This window comes from Triturus cristatus, chromosome 12 (genome assembly GCF_964204655.1).
Source record: "Triturus cristatus chromosome 12, aTriCri1.1, whole genome shotgun sequence".
NCBI classification, from domain to species: Eukaryota; Metazoa; Chordata; class Amphibia; order Caudata; family Salamandridae; genus Triturus; species Triturus cristatus.
Window position 1 is genome coordinate 757,556,040 of NC_140595.1, and position 17,475 is coordinate 757,573,514.

General features: G+C 42.7%; 1 protein-coding gene across 1 annotated transcript in view; it reads left to right on the forward strand.

The window, feature by feature from the left end:
• The window catches only part of LOC146782725 (extracellular calcium-sensing receptor-like), a 95,041-nt gene that overhangs the window by 5,551 nt on the left and 72,015 nt on the right, over nucleotides 1-17,475 (forward strand). The window contains exons 2-3 of the mRNA XM_085637209.1: nucleotides 1,636-1,927; nucleotides 16,614-17,444. Coding sequence (XP_085493335.1) covers nucleotides 1,636-1,927; nucleotides 16,614-17,444 — 1,123 coding nt within the window. The remainder of the gene's footprint in view (nucleotides 1-1,635; nucleotides 1,928-16,613; nucleotides 17,445-17,475) is intronic.

Sequence of the window (17,475 nt, forward strand, 5' to 3'; positions counted from 1 at the left end):
TTTACGATAACACAGTCTCCAGTGGTTTCTGGTGTGCGTGACCCAATCCAAGCGCATCTTCTAACCAGTAGGATATCATTAGTTTGAACATAAGGGAAACATTTATGTCTCACCAACCAATTCAGGGATTTATTAAACAGTTTCTCCACGGATTCACTCTGACCCCTCGATAGGGGTGGGGCATCGGTAAGTATGGCCATGTAAGGACAAGCAGCTGGAGGAAGATTAATCACTACACGGTCGGGGACTGAGGCGAGAGTACAAGCAGAAGATACAGTTTCAAGAGGTACCGACGGACACACTTCCTTACTGATAGCAGATGCAAAATCAGAGTGTGAATTAGAATGGAAGAGGTCCACAACAGTGTGTCTGTGCAAATGTAGTGGCCATTTCAATGGAAAATGTGCTGTCTGCAATTAACAAGACTACCACACAACTCTTTAGTTACATTCAAAAAGTGATCCGACTCATGTCCATTAAAGTAATAGGTGGGTTGTGAAAGCTTGTTATTCTAATAACTGGGTGTGGTTCTAAAAAATGTAGGAGTCACTGATCTATGATATTAATTGAGTGCACATTGCTTTTTTTAATCTGTATCATTTTTCAAATTGTATTTTTTGTAATAGATAAAATGTTATGATTATGATGCACCTTCATGGTTTATTTTGCTAAACTGAATATAGATTTTGATTGATTGATATTTGTGAGTCAATGTTTCTGTAGATTACAGTGAAACACTTAATATTCTGGGAGTACCCATTAGGAACTGGTCTCTTCAGTTAATGGGTGACCATCGCTGTAAAGGCAATGTACACAATGACTACAAATTATTATCTTGTGTGTTGACTGCTTGGAATTATAACCCATGTACCAAATTGTTAAATCACATAATACAGTATTATAACTCTTATAACGGAAAGCCGATAACAAGGGAGAGAAAAATGAATGCCCAATATAGCCTGAGGTGAAAGCTGTATAATGCCTTTATAACTTCGTTTCACTGGGTATAGAGTGGTCTGAATTAAACAGGGAGAAACATAAAGGCAAACAGTTGAATGTGGGAGGAGAAGGTCCACACTAATAATTATTGGACCTGAGCCACTCCATTGTCTTCAGTGAAGGTCACAACATTCCAATATATTATATATTGCTCCGATTCATCATGAGATTAAAGGTTTGTGTTTGACCTGTGCCATGTACAGTCTCATGGTGGTAAGGACGACACTACAGAAAATTGTTTCTTGTGAACCAGTGTTCATGGGGTGATGAAGTATGAACATTTTAAAAACAATGTGATGCAAGTTATAAAGATTCTGGTTGAGATTTTTGATGGATGCACGTGACTTAATTCACCATTTGTTGAAAAAATATATAGTTCCTGTTTAGTAGGAAATCACATAATAGGATTTACCACTTTCATAGTTGTTCTGTTTACTGTCTCTTTACACCAATGTTTGCTTACTCTTCTATAATGAATGTCTTGGGCAATGAAATGTGTTTGAAAAAAGGTTTGGAAACAGAAGAAAGTTATAACTACAATAGAGACTACACCATTAATTTGAAATATGCAGTTGTACAAATGTAAAATCAAGCTCTTTCATGTTAAAATAACCTGTTTTAAAATGCAATCTATAGATTTGTCTTCCAGAATTATCAGTGGCTCCAGGCCATGATGTTTGCTATTGAGGAGATAAACAGGAACCCCAACCTCCTGCCCAACATCACCGTAGGGTATCAGATCTACGACTCTTGTGCAGATCCCCGGCATGCCCTTCAGGGCACCCTATGGATGTTGACAGGCCGGGAGAGGCACATTGTGAACTATTGTTGCAATAGTGCTGTGCCCCTGGCAGGAATAGTTGGGGATGGAGGCTCCAAGGGGTCCATCCCCATCGCACGGGTGCTGGGTCTCTACAGATACCCCCAGGTAAGTTCTTCCTCACTAACCTCCTAACATGAGCATTTGCTTGTGTTTGTTCTTCTTGTGTGTCATTAAGTGACTAAATCATGATCTTTATACTGCAGCAGAAATGCAGCAGAATGTGCTATAAAAACGTATTGTTATTATTATTTATATATATATATAAATATATATATATATATATATATATATATATATCCATAAAAGTCAGTTGCTCCTTCCGGATATGCTGGGACCCAAGAAAGGTGGCGTACACGCCGGCGGAGCGCGCCGGTGAAGACAATATCCAAATCCAGAAAAGAAATATATCGTAAGCTCTCTGTAAAAACAGGCAACCAGCCAAGTATCGAGGTCCAAGTGTTTATTACACTATATATATATATATATACATATATATGTGTATATATGTATATATATATATTATCTACTGGCGGTCGCCAATAGATAGTTATAGTTAGGACCGTGTTTCCATAGGAAATCTGAAAATTCTATTTTGAATAACTTTGGCGCCGGTTGACGAATCTTCACGAAATTTTCAAAAATAATGGGACGCTCCACTCAGCTCCTACCCTGAAAGTCTCAGGGGGATTCGTCAATCGGGGGCCGAGAAAAAAGGGGGTCCCAAAACGCGTTTTCCCCATGCATTTTCCCATAGGGACCTTTAGTCGAAGGTACAGCCCGAACGGCTGAACAGAATTACTTGAAATTTGGCAAAGAAGTAGTCCTCAGGTCAGGGATGTGCCTTTTGCATATATGGAGTCAATCTGTTCAGTAGTTCCTGAGAAAATTGCAGTTAAAAGTACATATATATCTATAGCCGCGCACGGTGCGCGCACCCTAACGTGCGCGAGCGTAATTCTGATTGGTGGTTAAATGTCAGTCAACATTCGAATCGGTCGAAATCAGGAAGTGTCGGCCGCCATTTTGTTTGTTTTGAGTGCGAGAGTGAAAAAGGAAGGTGGCGAACGTGAAAAGGGGGCAGGGTAGAGAGTTCCTGACCGCCTAGCCTTTGTCAGGGGGTCCCTGAAGGACCCCGAAGGCAGAAAAAAACATTTAATTTATTTATTTTTTTAAATCACGGAGTGCGCGCACCATGTTTAATACGTAGTTTATTGTAAAAAAAATATATAAAAAATATAATTATACATACATAACTTAGCATTTAAAAAAACGTACAAATTCACTGAAAAAACCATAGGTTTCATACACGTTATAGTTAGGAATTAGCATTTAAAAAACCTTGCAAATTCACTTAATAAAACATAGGTTTCACACATGTTATAGTTAGCTGGACATTTCACTCGTAAAAAACCATTGAAATTCCCCCGTTATAGTTAGTTCAGATAACTATAACTCGCGCGATCGCCACTCTATCACAAGGATGATGTCATCAGTGATGTCATGAGTGATGCCACTGACCATGTCATGAGTGATGTAATATGTGACGTCATGAGCAGTGGATTGCGGGTGCGCGAGTTATAGTTATCTGAACTAACTATAACGGGGGAATTTCAATGGTTTTTTACGAGTGAAATGCCCAGCTAACTATAACATGTGTGAAACCTATGGTTTTTTAAGTGAATATATATATATATATATATATATATATATATATATATATATATATATATATATATATATATATATATATATATATATATATATATATATGTATATATAAAAACAATATCCTTTCAGGCATGGAGTAACACATACAATACGTAAAAGGGAAGCAAAGAACTTTGGGTACTTCTCAAATTTAGGTGGAAAGCAGCTCACCAGCGACACTCTAGATTTGCTCACCTCAAATGTCCGCTTTTCTATCAAAGTCTTTAAGCATAGGATTAGCACAGTGCCATCCACGCCGAGATAGAAAAGGACAAAGTATTTTGCCATTTCTACAGAAAAGCCTTTAACCATAGGACTAGCACAGTGCTGTCCATGCCGAGCTGTAAAATGACAAAAGCCCTTTACAACTCCAGGCACAATATTACAGCCTTGAATTGGTAAAATACCAATCAAGCAAACCTGAAATGAGTAAAAGCAACCCCTGACAAAGTGTTTCGCTCTAATTAGAGCTCTTCAGAGAGGTATAGCTTTGTCCAGACACAAGGAAGCACCCAGTATAAGTCAAAACAATACCCTTTCAGGCATAGAGTGACGCATAACTTATGCAAAAAAGAAGCGGAGAACTCTGGGTAGTTCACAAGTTTAGGTGGAAAGCAGCTCCTGTTAGAGCACTCTCAACACCAGCGGCACTCTAGATTTGCTCACCTCAAATGTCTGCTTTTTTATCAAAGTCTCTTAGCATAGGATTAGCACAGTAGGTAGGTATAGTTAGGATCTTGTTTCTATTGAAAAAGCATTTTTTCTTTTGCCAGCATCTTTGGCGTCGTTTGACGAAACTTTGCGAAATTTTCAAAACTAATGGCCCGCTGAGGTCAGCTCCTGTCTTGAAAGTTTTGGGGTGATTCGTCAAGCGGGGCCGAGAAAAAAGGGGGGTCCCAAAACGCATTTTCCCAATGTTCATTTCCATAGGAAAAATTGGAACAGGCTACAGGCCAAACAGCTGAATGGAATTACACCAGATTTGGCAAAAAGGTAGCACTTGGGTCAGAAAGCGCCTTTTTTTTAAATGGTGTAAATCCGTTCAGTAGTTCCTGAGAAATTAAAAAAAAGAAAAATATCGATATCGGAGCACCGAGGAGGGTTCGCGAACCCTATTGAGCACGATCTTAATTCTGATTGGCTGCCAACACTCCAAACCAGGAAGTATTGGCAGTCACCTTGTGACTCGGTATAACTGAGTCACAAGAAAACAGTAAAACATATATAACAAACAAGAAAAAGAAGCAGGGTATAAACACCCTGACCCCCTAGGCCTGCTCAGGGGTCCCACAAGGACCCCTAGGGGTCCCACAAGGACCCCTAGGGCCCAAAAAAGTATTATTTTAAAATAATTTTGGTGGAATTTGTGTTGGGGTTGCGAATCCGGCCGAAATTATTAAAGAAAATGAAGCCCTGGCTCCCACGCCTCATTTAATAAGGCCCCTGGGTTGGCTAGGTCCCGGGGGCATTGTTAAAAAATAATAGCAGGGGACCGTGAGGGCCCCTGCAGCCCTGGGGACATCTGCCTCCCCAGGGCTTTTTGCTAAATGAATGCGTGGGAGGGTTCCAACCCCCCCCACACTGCCCCGGGGACCGCCACCACACCGGGGCATTGTTAATTGGATGCGGGGGGTATGCTAAATAGAAGTGTGGAGGGCAAGTACCCCCCACACGCCCCGGGAAACACCACCTCCCCGGGGCACATGCTTATTTAAATTTGGGGGTCCGTATCGGACCCCCAGCCCTGGGGACCACCACCTCCCCGGGGCTATTTTGAAAAAGGGAGGGGGGCCGCGCTGCCCCCTCCTGGAGCCCTAGATGGCCCTGGGGACCTCCACCCCCCAGGGCTGGCTCCTTCAGGGTCCCGGGGTGCCCACCCCCTGGGACACTGCTGTTTGCAATGACAAGGCGGGAGCCGTTCGGCTCCCGCCCTCTCATTGCAAACACTGCTTTGCTTCATTGAAGCGAGAGCAGGGAAACCTGCTCTCACTACAATGAAGCAAACCAGGGTTGCTTTTCCACAAGGGGAGCTGCATGTCAGCAGCTACCCTTGTGGAAAGGCAATGCTGGCTCCCACAGCAGGCGGGGAGCCTGTGGAACCATGGGGTCATTGGGGCTCCCCCCTTGGTCTCCAATGGAAAGGACTGGCCCAGGGGGATGGGGTCCCTGGGGCCAGAAGTGGCCCAGGATGGGGGCCACGTGGCCCCCCTCCCTCAATTAAAAAAACAAAATTTAAAAAAAAGAAGGAGGCAGAGCCCCAGAAGATGAGGTCCCCGGGGCTAATAGAGGCCTCAGGAGGGAGGGCACACAGACCCTCCTTAAAAATAGTTTAAAAGAAATATATGGCCATGCCATGGGGGAAAGGGTCCCCGGGGCTGAAATTGGCCTCTGGAGGGGGTGCCACGCAGCCCCCTTCCCGTTTTTTTGGGTTTTTGCTAAATAGGGGCCAGGCCCTGGGGGATGGGGTCCCCAGGGCCACAAAAAAGGGAAAAGAAGGGGGGCTTCTGAAAAACAACACAAAAAAAACTGGCCTTGCACAGGAGGACCGCCCCCTCCCTGCAGCACTCTTCAAGCTTCTGGCACACTGCTGCTCAGAGGATGAAGTCAACTTGTGTCCTGAGGTCCTCAGGACACAAGAGGACCTCATTGCCCCACCAGCAGTGTACCAGAAGCTTCTTTTGCCGAGTGGTGTAAAAAGGGGTGTGGCCTGAGACACACTGAAGTTTAATTATCATACTAGGTGTACTACTAATGAGTCATGCTACTTTTAAAATATAATATGTGAGTGGCTGTGTGTTGGTACCTGCATGGCTTTATGGGTGTATGAGGGGGTGTAGAGGTACCAAGAGCAGCTTCTATATAGATTACCTAACAACATCAGCGATACTCTGAATTTACTCACCTTAAATGTCTGCTTTTCTATCAAAGTTTTAAAGCATAGGATTTGCACATTGCATGCCACATGAGCTGTAAAATGAAAAAAGCATTTTACCACTCCAAGCACAGTATTACAGCTTTGGATTAGTAAAATACCATTAAAGCCAACCTGGAATGAATAAAAGCAGCCCCTGACAGATGTTTTGCTATCATTATAGCCCTTCAGAGAGGTTTAGCTTTGTCCAGACACAAGGAATTGCCAAGTATAAGTCAAAACTATACCTTTCAGGCATATAGCGACACATATTTTATGCAAAAAAGAAACAGATAACTCTATATAGTTCCCAAGTTTTGGTGGAGATCAGCTCCTGTTTAGAGCACCCTACAATACCAGCAACACTCTGAATTTTCTCACATAAAATATCTGCTTTTCTATCAAAGTTTTTAAGCATAGGATCCTATCAAAAACCCAATTTAACCTGTGCTCAACTTTCTGATAGCTGGGCACAGAAGCAATCAGGCTTAGCTTAGAGGCAATATGTAAAGTATTTATGCAGCATTACAAACAATAATAAAGTGAAAACACAACACAAGAAAAATCCCACACTAATTTATAAAACAGTATTGTAAAATGTTGTAAATTATTTGAGACCAAAATGATAGAAAACTCCAATCAGTAGAGCAGGAGGTAGGCAATGTTAATGATTTAAGTGAAAACAGTGCTTGGAAGTACAAAGCACCATTACAAAGGCACAAGTTCAGGCCAACCACGACCGAGTTAGGCCAGCTGAACAAAGCATTCTTATGTTGCACGATCCCGTGCTGAGGATGTGCCACCCAGCAGCAGTTCCGAGGAGCTGCAGGTGATGATGCGAAGTCCTGCCTCAGAGATACATCATGCAGAGGCCATTCTGCAGGTGTTGTAGATGGGGCTTGCACTACGAGGTCCTGCGTCGTCATCGATGATGCCGCCGATGAAGGCTTACAATGTGAAGTCCTAGGTCACAGATGCCTTGCACATTGGCAGTTCTGAGAAGCTATGGGCTGCAATGGAAGGCCCCACATCAGGGATTCATTGTGCACTGGCAGTTCTGAAGCAGGGCTGCAAAGATATGCATCACGCTGCATTTGTTCTGGACAAGAGACCACATCTGGGCTTAGAGAGCACCTTCAGGCAGAGTCCAGCTGCTGGGTTCAAAATGGATGGAGACTTTTCTGTCCCTGAGGTTCTAATCAGGAGGCCAGTCAACTAGCCCTTGGGGTCACTTTCGTGGTCCTGGGTCTGAATTGGAGGTCCAGTACTTATCACTCAGGCAGCAGGGCAGCACAGCAGCAGGGAAGCAGGGCAGCAGTCCCTCTTGCAGAGCAGTACATCAGTCCTACTGAGTCTTCCGCAGGTTCAGAGGTGTACTGAAGAGTTGGGTTTGAGGGTCCAATAAGTATACCTGATGCTACCTTTGAAACAGGAGAACGTTTTGAAGGTCTCCAACCCCAGAGGTGTTTGAATGTTCGTGCCCTGTACCCAGATTTGCTGAGGTCACAAATTACTAGTGCCAACCCCTTTTATGAATGTTCTGAGGCAGAGGCTTTGTGATGTGCAAGTGTGGTATGTGACAGCTCCTACCCCTCATTAAATCAAATATTCCCCATGATGCCAACCCCTTTGTCTCGCTGTCTGGGAGAAATGCATAAATATCAACTGCCAGCTATACCTAGTCACTTGGCCCTGAATACAGATTGAAGACACCAAATGGTTAGGACAAGAAAATGCCTACTTGCAAAAGTAGCATTTTCAGAATTGTGATTTAAAATCCAAATGTACCATTAAAGAAGGTTATAAATTATAATTCTTTAGTCACCAAACCAGACAACCCTATCTGCTCCCAATGTTATCCTATGGCCGCACAGTAGTGAAAAAAAATTGAATTTAGCAGCTTTTCACTATCAGGACTTGAAAATTTTTAAAGTACATGTCCAACTTTTTAAATACACGGCACCCTGCCCTTCGGGGTGTTAAGGGCCTAATCTTGGGTTGACTTATATATATTAAAAAGGAAGGTTTGGGCCTAGAAGGTATTTTGCCAGGTCGAAATGGCTGTTTGGAACTGCACTTATAGGCTGCACTAGCAGGCCTGTGACATGTTTCAAAGGCTACTTAAGTGGGTGGCACAATAAGTGCAGCAGGCCTGTTAGTAGCATTTAATTTACTGTCCCTGGGCTCAGTGAATTCCCCTTTACTAGGAATTAACAAGTACATTAAATATGCCAGTTGGGTGTAACCCTGCAGAAAGGGCCAAGTCCAACAGGGCTCCTTAAAGGGTTGGAGAGCCCAATGAACCACTGCGGCCTATGTTACACCCCTTTGAGTCTGAGAAGCTGAAAAGACTGCCGTGGATGCCATCGCTACGGTAAGATTATTACCATGCGCTTCTGGCCTCAGCAAGGAAGTGGGATCGGTCTCTCTCTCTCTCTCTCTCTCTCTCTCAATGGTGTCAAGCAGCACACAGCAGTGTAGTTTCCTATGCTCATTGCTTACTCGGAGGCCACCGGAGAGGAGGAAGAAGAATGAGTTTGTGGGTGTAATGGGGAGGAAAACGTTTTTATAAGCTGGAGAAACAAGAATCAATATACTGTTGCTGTAGGAGAGACGTGAGAAAGAAGGATTTAGAGAGAGAGGAAGTGAGGGTGATAGGAAATGAGAAATGGGAGAAATTGAAAGATATTGAAAGGGAAGGAAGGTCAAAGGAATGCAAGGGGTACATAAATGGAGGGTGAGAGGGATACATATTGAAAGAAGGTTAGCTGTTGAGTGAGAGGGTCAGTGGCAGAGGAGAAAACATGAGTTGGAGGGAGGGTTAGAAGCCCTCTGTGAAATATTTAATGAATGCTATTTGTCACTGTTTGTAAAACCTGTGGCATTTTTGCTAATCTTTTTTTCAAATTGTATCTAAAATGTTCTATAAGGCGCCCCATTTCTTTTTTTTTAAATACATTGCGATGACCATCACATAAATGTCTGAGTAAAATTGTGTATGCTTGCAATTCTTGCTCACTTACTGCATTTTGGTTTATCAATAAAAGCCCTGCAAGCTTTGAAAGACACCAATCATTACTGGTACATTGACACCTTTTTTCTGTCATAAACTCCTTTAAGTTCAAAAGAGATTTTTATTGAGGAATAAAGGTGTCAGTACATAAGAAAAAACCTAAAAACATAACAACAATATGAGAGGCAGAAAAGACGTGTCTGTGAAAAGAAGCATGAAATTAAGAGAGAACAAATAATTGAGGCTTTACAATAGAAATTAATGCTAATAATAATATGCAGTACAGTGGATTATAAATAAATGCAAAGGAACAAAAAGGTCAATCAAGGAGGTTTAGAAACCTCTTGCTGAAAAGGAGGCAAATGAGATGAACGCTTAGCACAAATATCAAGGTATAAAGTCACAGGAAGCCAAAGATCATGTCGTTTTTTAGCCATGCTAAGGGGATAAACAAAGACAGTATCTAGCCTGTGGTTATGACAAACATTATACCACCATGCTCTGAAAGAAATGTTAGAAAAGTTTTTCCAATTAACAGTAATTTGTTGGAATGCAACAGCTAGCAGCAAGTCAACAATTTGCACATTGAAATCAAGATCTGCCCAACAGGGAGAGAGACTCCCTAAAAAAATATTTACAAAGGAAAAGGGAAAAGCAGTATGAAAAATTGTATTAATCTGAGCCCAAACTTGCTCCCAAAAGTTGTGCACAACAGTGCAAGAAAAAAGCATATGAAAGAGAGTAGCCTTGGGTGCCAAGCAAGACCAACATAGGTCAGGGGTTGAAGGAAACCTCTTGTTTAACATCTGGGGTGAAAAAAGAAGCCTGTTGAAGATAAAAAAAAGGGTTTGTGTAAGGGAGGCAGCCCTGGATGATTTACGAATCTTAATCCGCAGTTTGTCCCATAAAGAAGTGGACCAGGAGATGCCAAGATCAGACTCCCACTGTACCTCTACCATGGATTTCGATCTGGGTGAGAAAGTCTTATGAAATGACTGGTAGATTGAGGAGGCTGTGGGGCGAGTACGCAGTAAGGAATGGAGGTGTAGAGTAGGATTGGAGGGATCGGATTGGGTGGGGGAGCTGGAAAGCTGGGCATAGGTGGACATAACTGTATCTTTAAGCATGAGGTATTTATGAGCAAAAGATTGAGGGAGATTAAAAGTTTGACGGAGAGCATAAAAGGGTAAGAAAACAGAATCAGAAAAGAGATTAGATACCCACATCAAACCTTTTTGTCTCCAAGATTTCCAATAAAAGGGTTTGCGATTAATAAGGATGCTATTATTATACCAAATGGTGGTGTTAAGAAACTCGGCTACAGAGGAAGGTGGTTTCGGGGAATTGGAAAGGAGAAGTTTGGTAGTGAATTTGTGAATGGGAGTAGAAGTAAGCTGGGGTTTACGGGAGAATAAGAGGCGCTCAGCGAAAGTGAAGGGGGATAAAGAGAGACCCTCGATAACAAGCCATAGGGGGGACGATTCAGCAGGATCTTGCAACCAGAGGGAGGCTTGTCGCAGAAGAAATGCTTTATGGTACGTGGGAAAATCCGGGAAATTAACCCCACCCTCTGATTTGGGAGATCGTAGCCTGAGCAGGGACATACGCGCTTTTTTGCCAGACCAGAGGAAAGAAGAGAGAATAGTGTTGATTTTCCTAAAAAATTTAGTTGGAATAGGGATTGGAATATTAGAGATAGTGTAAAGTACGATTGGGGATAACATCATTTTAATCGTGTCAAGGCGGCCCCACCAGGAGAGGTAGAGCGGATGCCATCTAGAAGTAAGGTCAGATAATTTCTGGGAACACTTGTTAAGGCATAGCGAAACAGTTTCGGAAAGGGAGGATGTGATGTGTAGGCCAAGATATTTAATATGCAAGGGGCTCCAAGTGAAATTGGACGAAGCAAAATCATGTTTAAAGGTAAATTTGGTAAGGGGTAAAATTTCACATTTATCATTATTCAACTTATAACCAGAAATTTGGGAATATTCACGGACTTCAGTTAAAAATGCAGGAATGGAAATGGCGGGATTGGGCATAAAGAGTAGGATGTCGTCAGCATAAGCAGCAAATTTGATATTAGTTTGAGAGATTTGGAAACCATGTAAATTAGGATTCTGGCGGAGTTTAAGGCTAGATTAAAAAGGAAGGGAGAAAGGGGGCATCCCTGACAAACTCCTCTACCCAAGTTGAAGAAGGGAGAGACCAGACCATTGGCGCAGACCGCTGCTCTGGGACTGGAATATAAGAATGAAATGAAGGAAATAAAATTAGGGCCAAACCCAAACCATCTGAGGGCAGAAAAAAGGAAAGTCCACTCCACTCTATCAAACGCTTTCTCTGCGTCCAAAGCAATTGCCGCTAAAGAATCATGAAATCGTGAGGATTTGGACAGGACATTGAACAAGAGTCTAGTATTGTCTGTGATGAAACGGCCTTTAACAAATCCAGATTGTTCCGGACCCAACAATTCTGGAAGAAAGGGGTCTAGTCTTATGGCAAGGGATTTGGCATATATCTTGTAATCGATGTTAACTAAGGAGATTGGTCTATAGTTCTTGCAGTGTTGAGTGTCTTTCCCTTCCTTGGGTATAATACATACATGTGCGTCTGAAAAAGAGCCAGAGGAGGTGCCATTAAGAATAAAAGAATCAATAAGGGAGTGTAGTCTGGGTAATAGTAAATGAGAATATTGCAAATAAAATTCAACTGTAAATCCATCTGGTCCTGGAGCTTTGTCCTTCTTAAGTGAATGAAGTGCATTGTGTAATTCGGTACTAGAAATAGGCGTTTCAAGAATGGATAGGTCAACAGGGAAATTAGGGGGAGCTTGAATGTTGGAGAAAAAGATAGCAAGGGATTGGGCAGAAGGGTAAGTTTCAGATGAGTAAAGTGTGGAGTAAAAACGGGAAAATTGCTCTAAAATATCAACATCTGTGTGTCTTAAAACAGAGTTAACATCATAAACAGATTCAATGTTCAATTTGTGTTGCCTGACTTTTAAGTAATTGGCTAAGACCTTTCCCGCTTTATTCTTACCCCCATAAAACTTTGAGCTAGATTTCAGCAAATACAACGAAGCATCTTCAGTAGACTGTTTGTTAAATTGCATCTTAGCTTCAATAAGAGTAGTCAAACTTTCCTGTGAATGGGAGGTATAAAAAGAGTGCTCCAATTTTTTAATCGTGAGGAGAAGATCACTTGTACGTTTACGAGCGGCTTTATGTTTCCTAGCCACATGATCAATGATGAAACCCCTAGCTGCAGCCTTATAAGTGTCCCAAATGGTATGCTTGGTTACATTGGGCGTATCATTGATAAGAAAAAATTCTGTAGTAAAGTCGGCAAAGGAGGTGGTGAATTTGGGATCTAGAAGAAGGGTATTATTAAAGCGCCACCTTTTTGGCCCGGTAGACTTGGGTAATACATCAATGTTAATGAGTACAGGGGCGTGATCCGAGAACAAGATGGGGCCGATATCAGCGTGAGTGAGGGACTGAGAGATATGATGGGAAATAAAAATGTAATCAATGCGGGACTGTGATTGATGGGATGGGGAGTAAAAGGTAAACTCCTTGGTAGTGGGATTGCATAAACGCCAAGCATCAATGAGTTTGTGCTGGGATATTGCTTGCACAAATAATTTATGAGACTTATTAGGGATATAGGATGCTTTGGAATGTCTATCTACAAAGGGATCGAGGGGTAAATTGCAATCTCCAGCCATAATAAAATTATCATCAACATAAGTCGAAATGCGGGAAGCCATTATGCGCCAAAAGACGGGGTCACCACCTGTAGGTGCATATATGTTGAAAAGGGAAATGGGAATACCCTTCAAGGAAAGTTTGACATACAACCATCTACCCTCAGGATCTGATTCGGAAGTCAAGAGCGAGTAAGAAAGAGATTTGCGAACTAAGACAGCCACACCATTTCTTTTACCATCCCCAGGAGCAGAGAAAACATCACCTACCCAACCCCTCTTGAGCTTAGCGGCTTCAATATCTGACAAATGAGTTTCTTGCAAAAAGGCAATATCTACATTCAACTTAGCTAAATGAGAAATAATTTTTTGCCTCTTAACAGGAGAATGAAGACCTTTAACGTTCCAAGATACAATACGTACTGACATTAAAAATAATTAAAGAAATAATGCAAAAGAAATTTAAAACAATGAGAAAGAGCCTCGTGAGAAACGGGAGCAGAGGAACGAGACAGAAAAAAAAGATAATAGAGGAGAAATGGAATGGACAAAAAACTGGAAAATAAGAGAAAACTAAGAGATGTCAGATAAATAAAGGAGAGCCAGAGTATTGTTGAAGTCAGTAAAGTGAGTAAGTAAGGACTATAAATGTTGATGAATAGGGTCCAGTGAGAGAGAAAGGAAAGCATGCACAGAAAAAGCGATAGACAAGCAAAATACGAGAAAAGGCGATCATGAGAAGAGGAACGCAAGTATAAGTCAAAGGAGAAGTGAGGTGATAGGGGAATAAAATGCATAAGGAGAAAGATACATGACCACAGGAGCCAATAAGCAATGAGAAGAAAGAATGAGAGAAAAAAAGAAGAAGAAAAAGGTCGCAAAAAAGGTACAGACACCAACAAATCTGAAGGCAAACGAGGAATAAACATAGTCAAAAGAAACAAAACCAGAACCAACTCGTCAGAAGGAGAATGGAGAATACTTACAAGGGGTAGCTTAGGGAGGATACAATCAGGAACAAAGACAAGCAAGGACGTACGTGAAGACGGGGGAAGGGAGGTAGGGCCAACTGGAGAAGGCAGGCACTCGGGGTCAGTGAGACGTCCAACCGGAGGAACAGGCGGAACGCAGAACATTGATCTGTGAAGGAGGAAGGGTAACAAGGATAGACAACAACAGGTGACAAGGTCATGGGACAGGTAATGAGTGGAACGTAATAAGAAACCACAACATAAATAACAAACATTTCAATGAAGAGTGAAACCCAACAAGAGAAACATGCAAATTATAAAATCCATTAAATGAGAAAAACCAGCGAACATAAGAACCAGGGCATCATAATACATCTTCGGAAATAAGTCACGTTGGGAGAGAAGAGGAAGGTCCAGAAAGCTCCATGTCAGCTTGGCCGCAGGAATTCAGGAAACTTCGAAGGCGCGCAGGCTCCTCATAGGTCGTAGTCTTATTATTGTAGGTGACTTTGAATAAGCAAGGATGGAAGAGACCGTATCTGGCACCAATGGAGCGGAGGTCCGGTCTCATGTCCAAAAAGGCCTTACGACGATTCGCAGTGGCTCTGGCATAATCCTGCGCAAAGAACAGAGTGGAGCCCGACCATGTAAGACGAGGAGAAGCTCTGGCAGCTGAGAGGACTTTCAGCAGATCTGTGTATTCCAAAAAATACATTATTACCCCTCTGGGCTTTGCTGATGAGGCTGAAGAGGAGTTAGCTCGACCAAGTCTGTGGGCGCGTTGGATGTTTAGAGATGTGTCCTCGGGTAAGTGTAAAATCTTGGGAAGAAAAGACTTGAAAAAATTGACAGGATCATTCCCCTCGCAGCCCTCCACCAGGCCGTAAAGGCGAAGATTGTTGCGTCTGTTACGATTTTCCAAGTCCTCCACCTGCTTCTGGAGATACGAAATCTGCGTATGCATGTGGGTGACCTTGGCCGCAGAATCCTGAAGAGACGAGACATCACGCTCTACCAATGACACTCTTTCGTCCATTGAGGCCCAGTTGTCAGTAAGGACTTGCAACTTTGCGTTGGTTTCTTCCATAAACAGGCGCAAGGCCCTTATCTCTTCAAGGATTAATTCCATCGAAATGACCGAGGAGGACTTGGGAGGCGAAGGCGGATCTTTTTTTAGTCTCTTCGGCGTCGTCTTCGCTGAAGATTGAGAGGAGGATTCCATGTTCGACGACACTTCACTGAAAGGGAGAGACTGAGAGGCTTCTAAATGGGCCAGTTCCGTAAAAAGCTTGGAATTTTTAATGTAATTGCGCTTGCAGACTTTGCCAGAACAGTCAGCCATCGACACGTCTGTAAAATGCAGGAATACCGAGAGCACACGTGCAAACTGGAAGCAAAACAAGTAATACTAGCCAGGAGATACGGATTGGGGACCTAAAATGGCTGCCTGATATGAGGAGAATAGAGGAAGTCCATTAGGGTCACAGAAAAAGTCATTATAATAAATGAAAAGTCACCTGTATGAGCTGGTGCATAACAATTATGCCGCTGGGGGTGTTGGGAGTGTTACACTGTCACCATATCAGCTGGGGGCCATTGCGCGATGAAACGCGCTGCTGAGGAGAGTTCGAGCGCGATGAAAACAAAATGGCGGCCGCGGCCGAATCCGTGCCGCGACCGGGATCTAAATGGGCAGCCAGACTCCTGCGAAGCCGCCTCGATGACAGAGAAGCACTCAGGGCATGCCTGGCAGCATCCCACGACGGAGTCCTCCTTTTAAAACTCCTGGAAGGAGCGCAAACCGCCTGCCCACTCCGATACGGACGGAGCTCCTACCTCGGCGCCGCCATCCTCTTCGGGCGCCTAGCCACGCCCCCCCCCTGTCATAAACTCCTAATCAGTTTTGTGACCTCAAAGAAGTTTTATTAATCTAATCCTAAATTTGGTACAGAAAAGGCAAATCTTACAAAAGGTGACCTTGCAAAAGGTAATCCTACACAAATGTAGGCCCGTTACTTTTTTTACCGGTTTTCATATGGATTTCAAGACGTCGACAAAGCATTTGGTAACTCAGAGAGGAGAGTGAGATCTCTTTGCCTGTTTTCCCCTCATAGCACTGTTTCATAAAATGGGGATGCTCTACATTTCACTTTTATTTAATATAGTTTTTATTATGGTTTGTAAGGACACATTACACCTACTTGTATATGGTTAAAATGTTATTAGTGTGCGCTTGTGCATTGTAGTGAAAAATGGTAGGGATAAAGTGTCGTACTGGAAGTTGTGGACACTGTGCTGGTCTAGAGAGTTTATTAGTGTATTCCTATGACCAGTTTCCAATATAATATTAAGAAATACAGAACATTGCTTAGAATTTGGTATTGTCATTAGGGTTCGCCACCTATTGAATGATGTTTCCATGTTATGCTTTAATGTGAATCAGTCTACCAGTGTGCCCACAATCTTTTATGCTTTTGCAGATCAGTTATTTTTCAACAACTCCACTTCTGAGTGATCGGAACCAGTTCCCTTCTTTCTTCCGGACCATCCCCAGTGATATTGTTCAGTTTCATGGTCTGGCCCAATTGGTAATTCATTTTAATTGGACTTGGGTTGGTGTCCTTGCAGCAGATGATGATTATGGTCAAACTGGAGTTCAAATATTGAAGGAAGAGCTTCACAATGCTGGGGTTTGCATATCTTTTTCTGAGAACATCATCCTCAGTGAAGCAGACAGGAATGCATATCATATTGTCAAAGTGATTAAAAATTCAACAGCCAATGCCATTGTCATCTTTGCTCTTGGTTCTCATCTGGTTCCCATTCTGAATGAGATCCTGAGACAAAATATAACAGGAAGGATCTTCATCGCCAGTGAAGCTTGGTCGACTTCACCACTACTGTCTGTGGAGAAGTATCTGAACATCCTCTCAGGCACAATTGGTTTTGCAATTCACAGCAGAGAGATGCCAGGCTTTAAAGAATACCTTAGTAGAGTTCATCCTTTAAATTTCCCCAATGACCTTCTGATTCAGGAATTCTGGCAAGCAGCTTTTGGCTGCAAGTGGCACGTTTCAGAAATACCAGTGGGCTCCTGGAACATCACCACAAATGTATGCACTGGAGCTGAGAAGTTGGACACAGTTGATGGGTTCTACAATGATGTCACCAGCCCCAGAGTCACCTACAATGTCTACAGGGCAGTGTACGCTATTTCAATGGCTTTACATGTTCTGAATTCCTGCAGTCTGGGAGAAGGCCCCTTCAATCGAGGAACTTGTGCTAATATCTTGGATTTCCATTGCTGGCAAGTAAGAGTTGATTTTTGCATAGAAGCTCAGT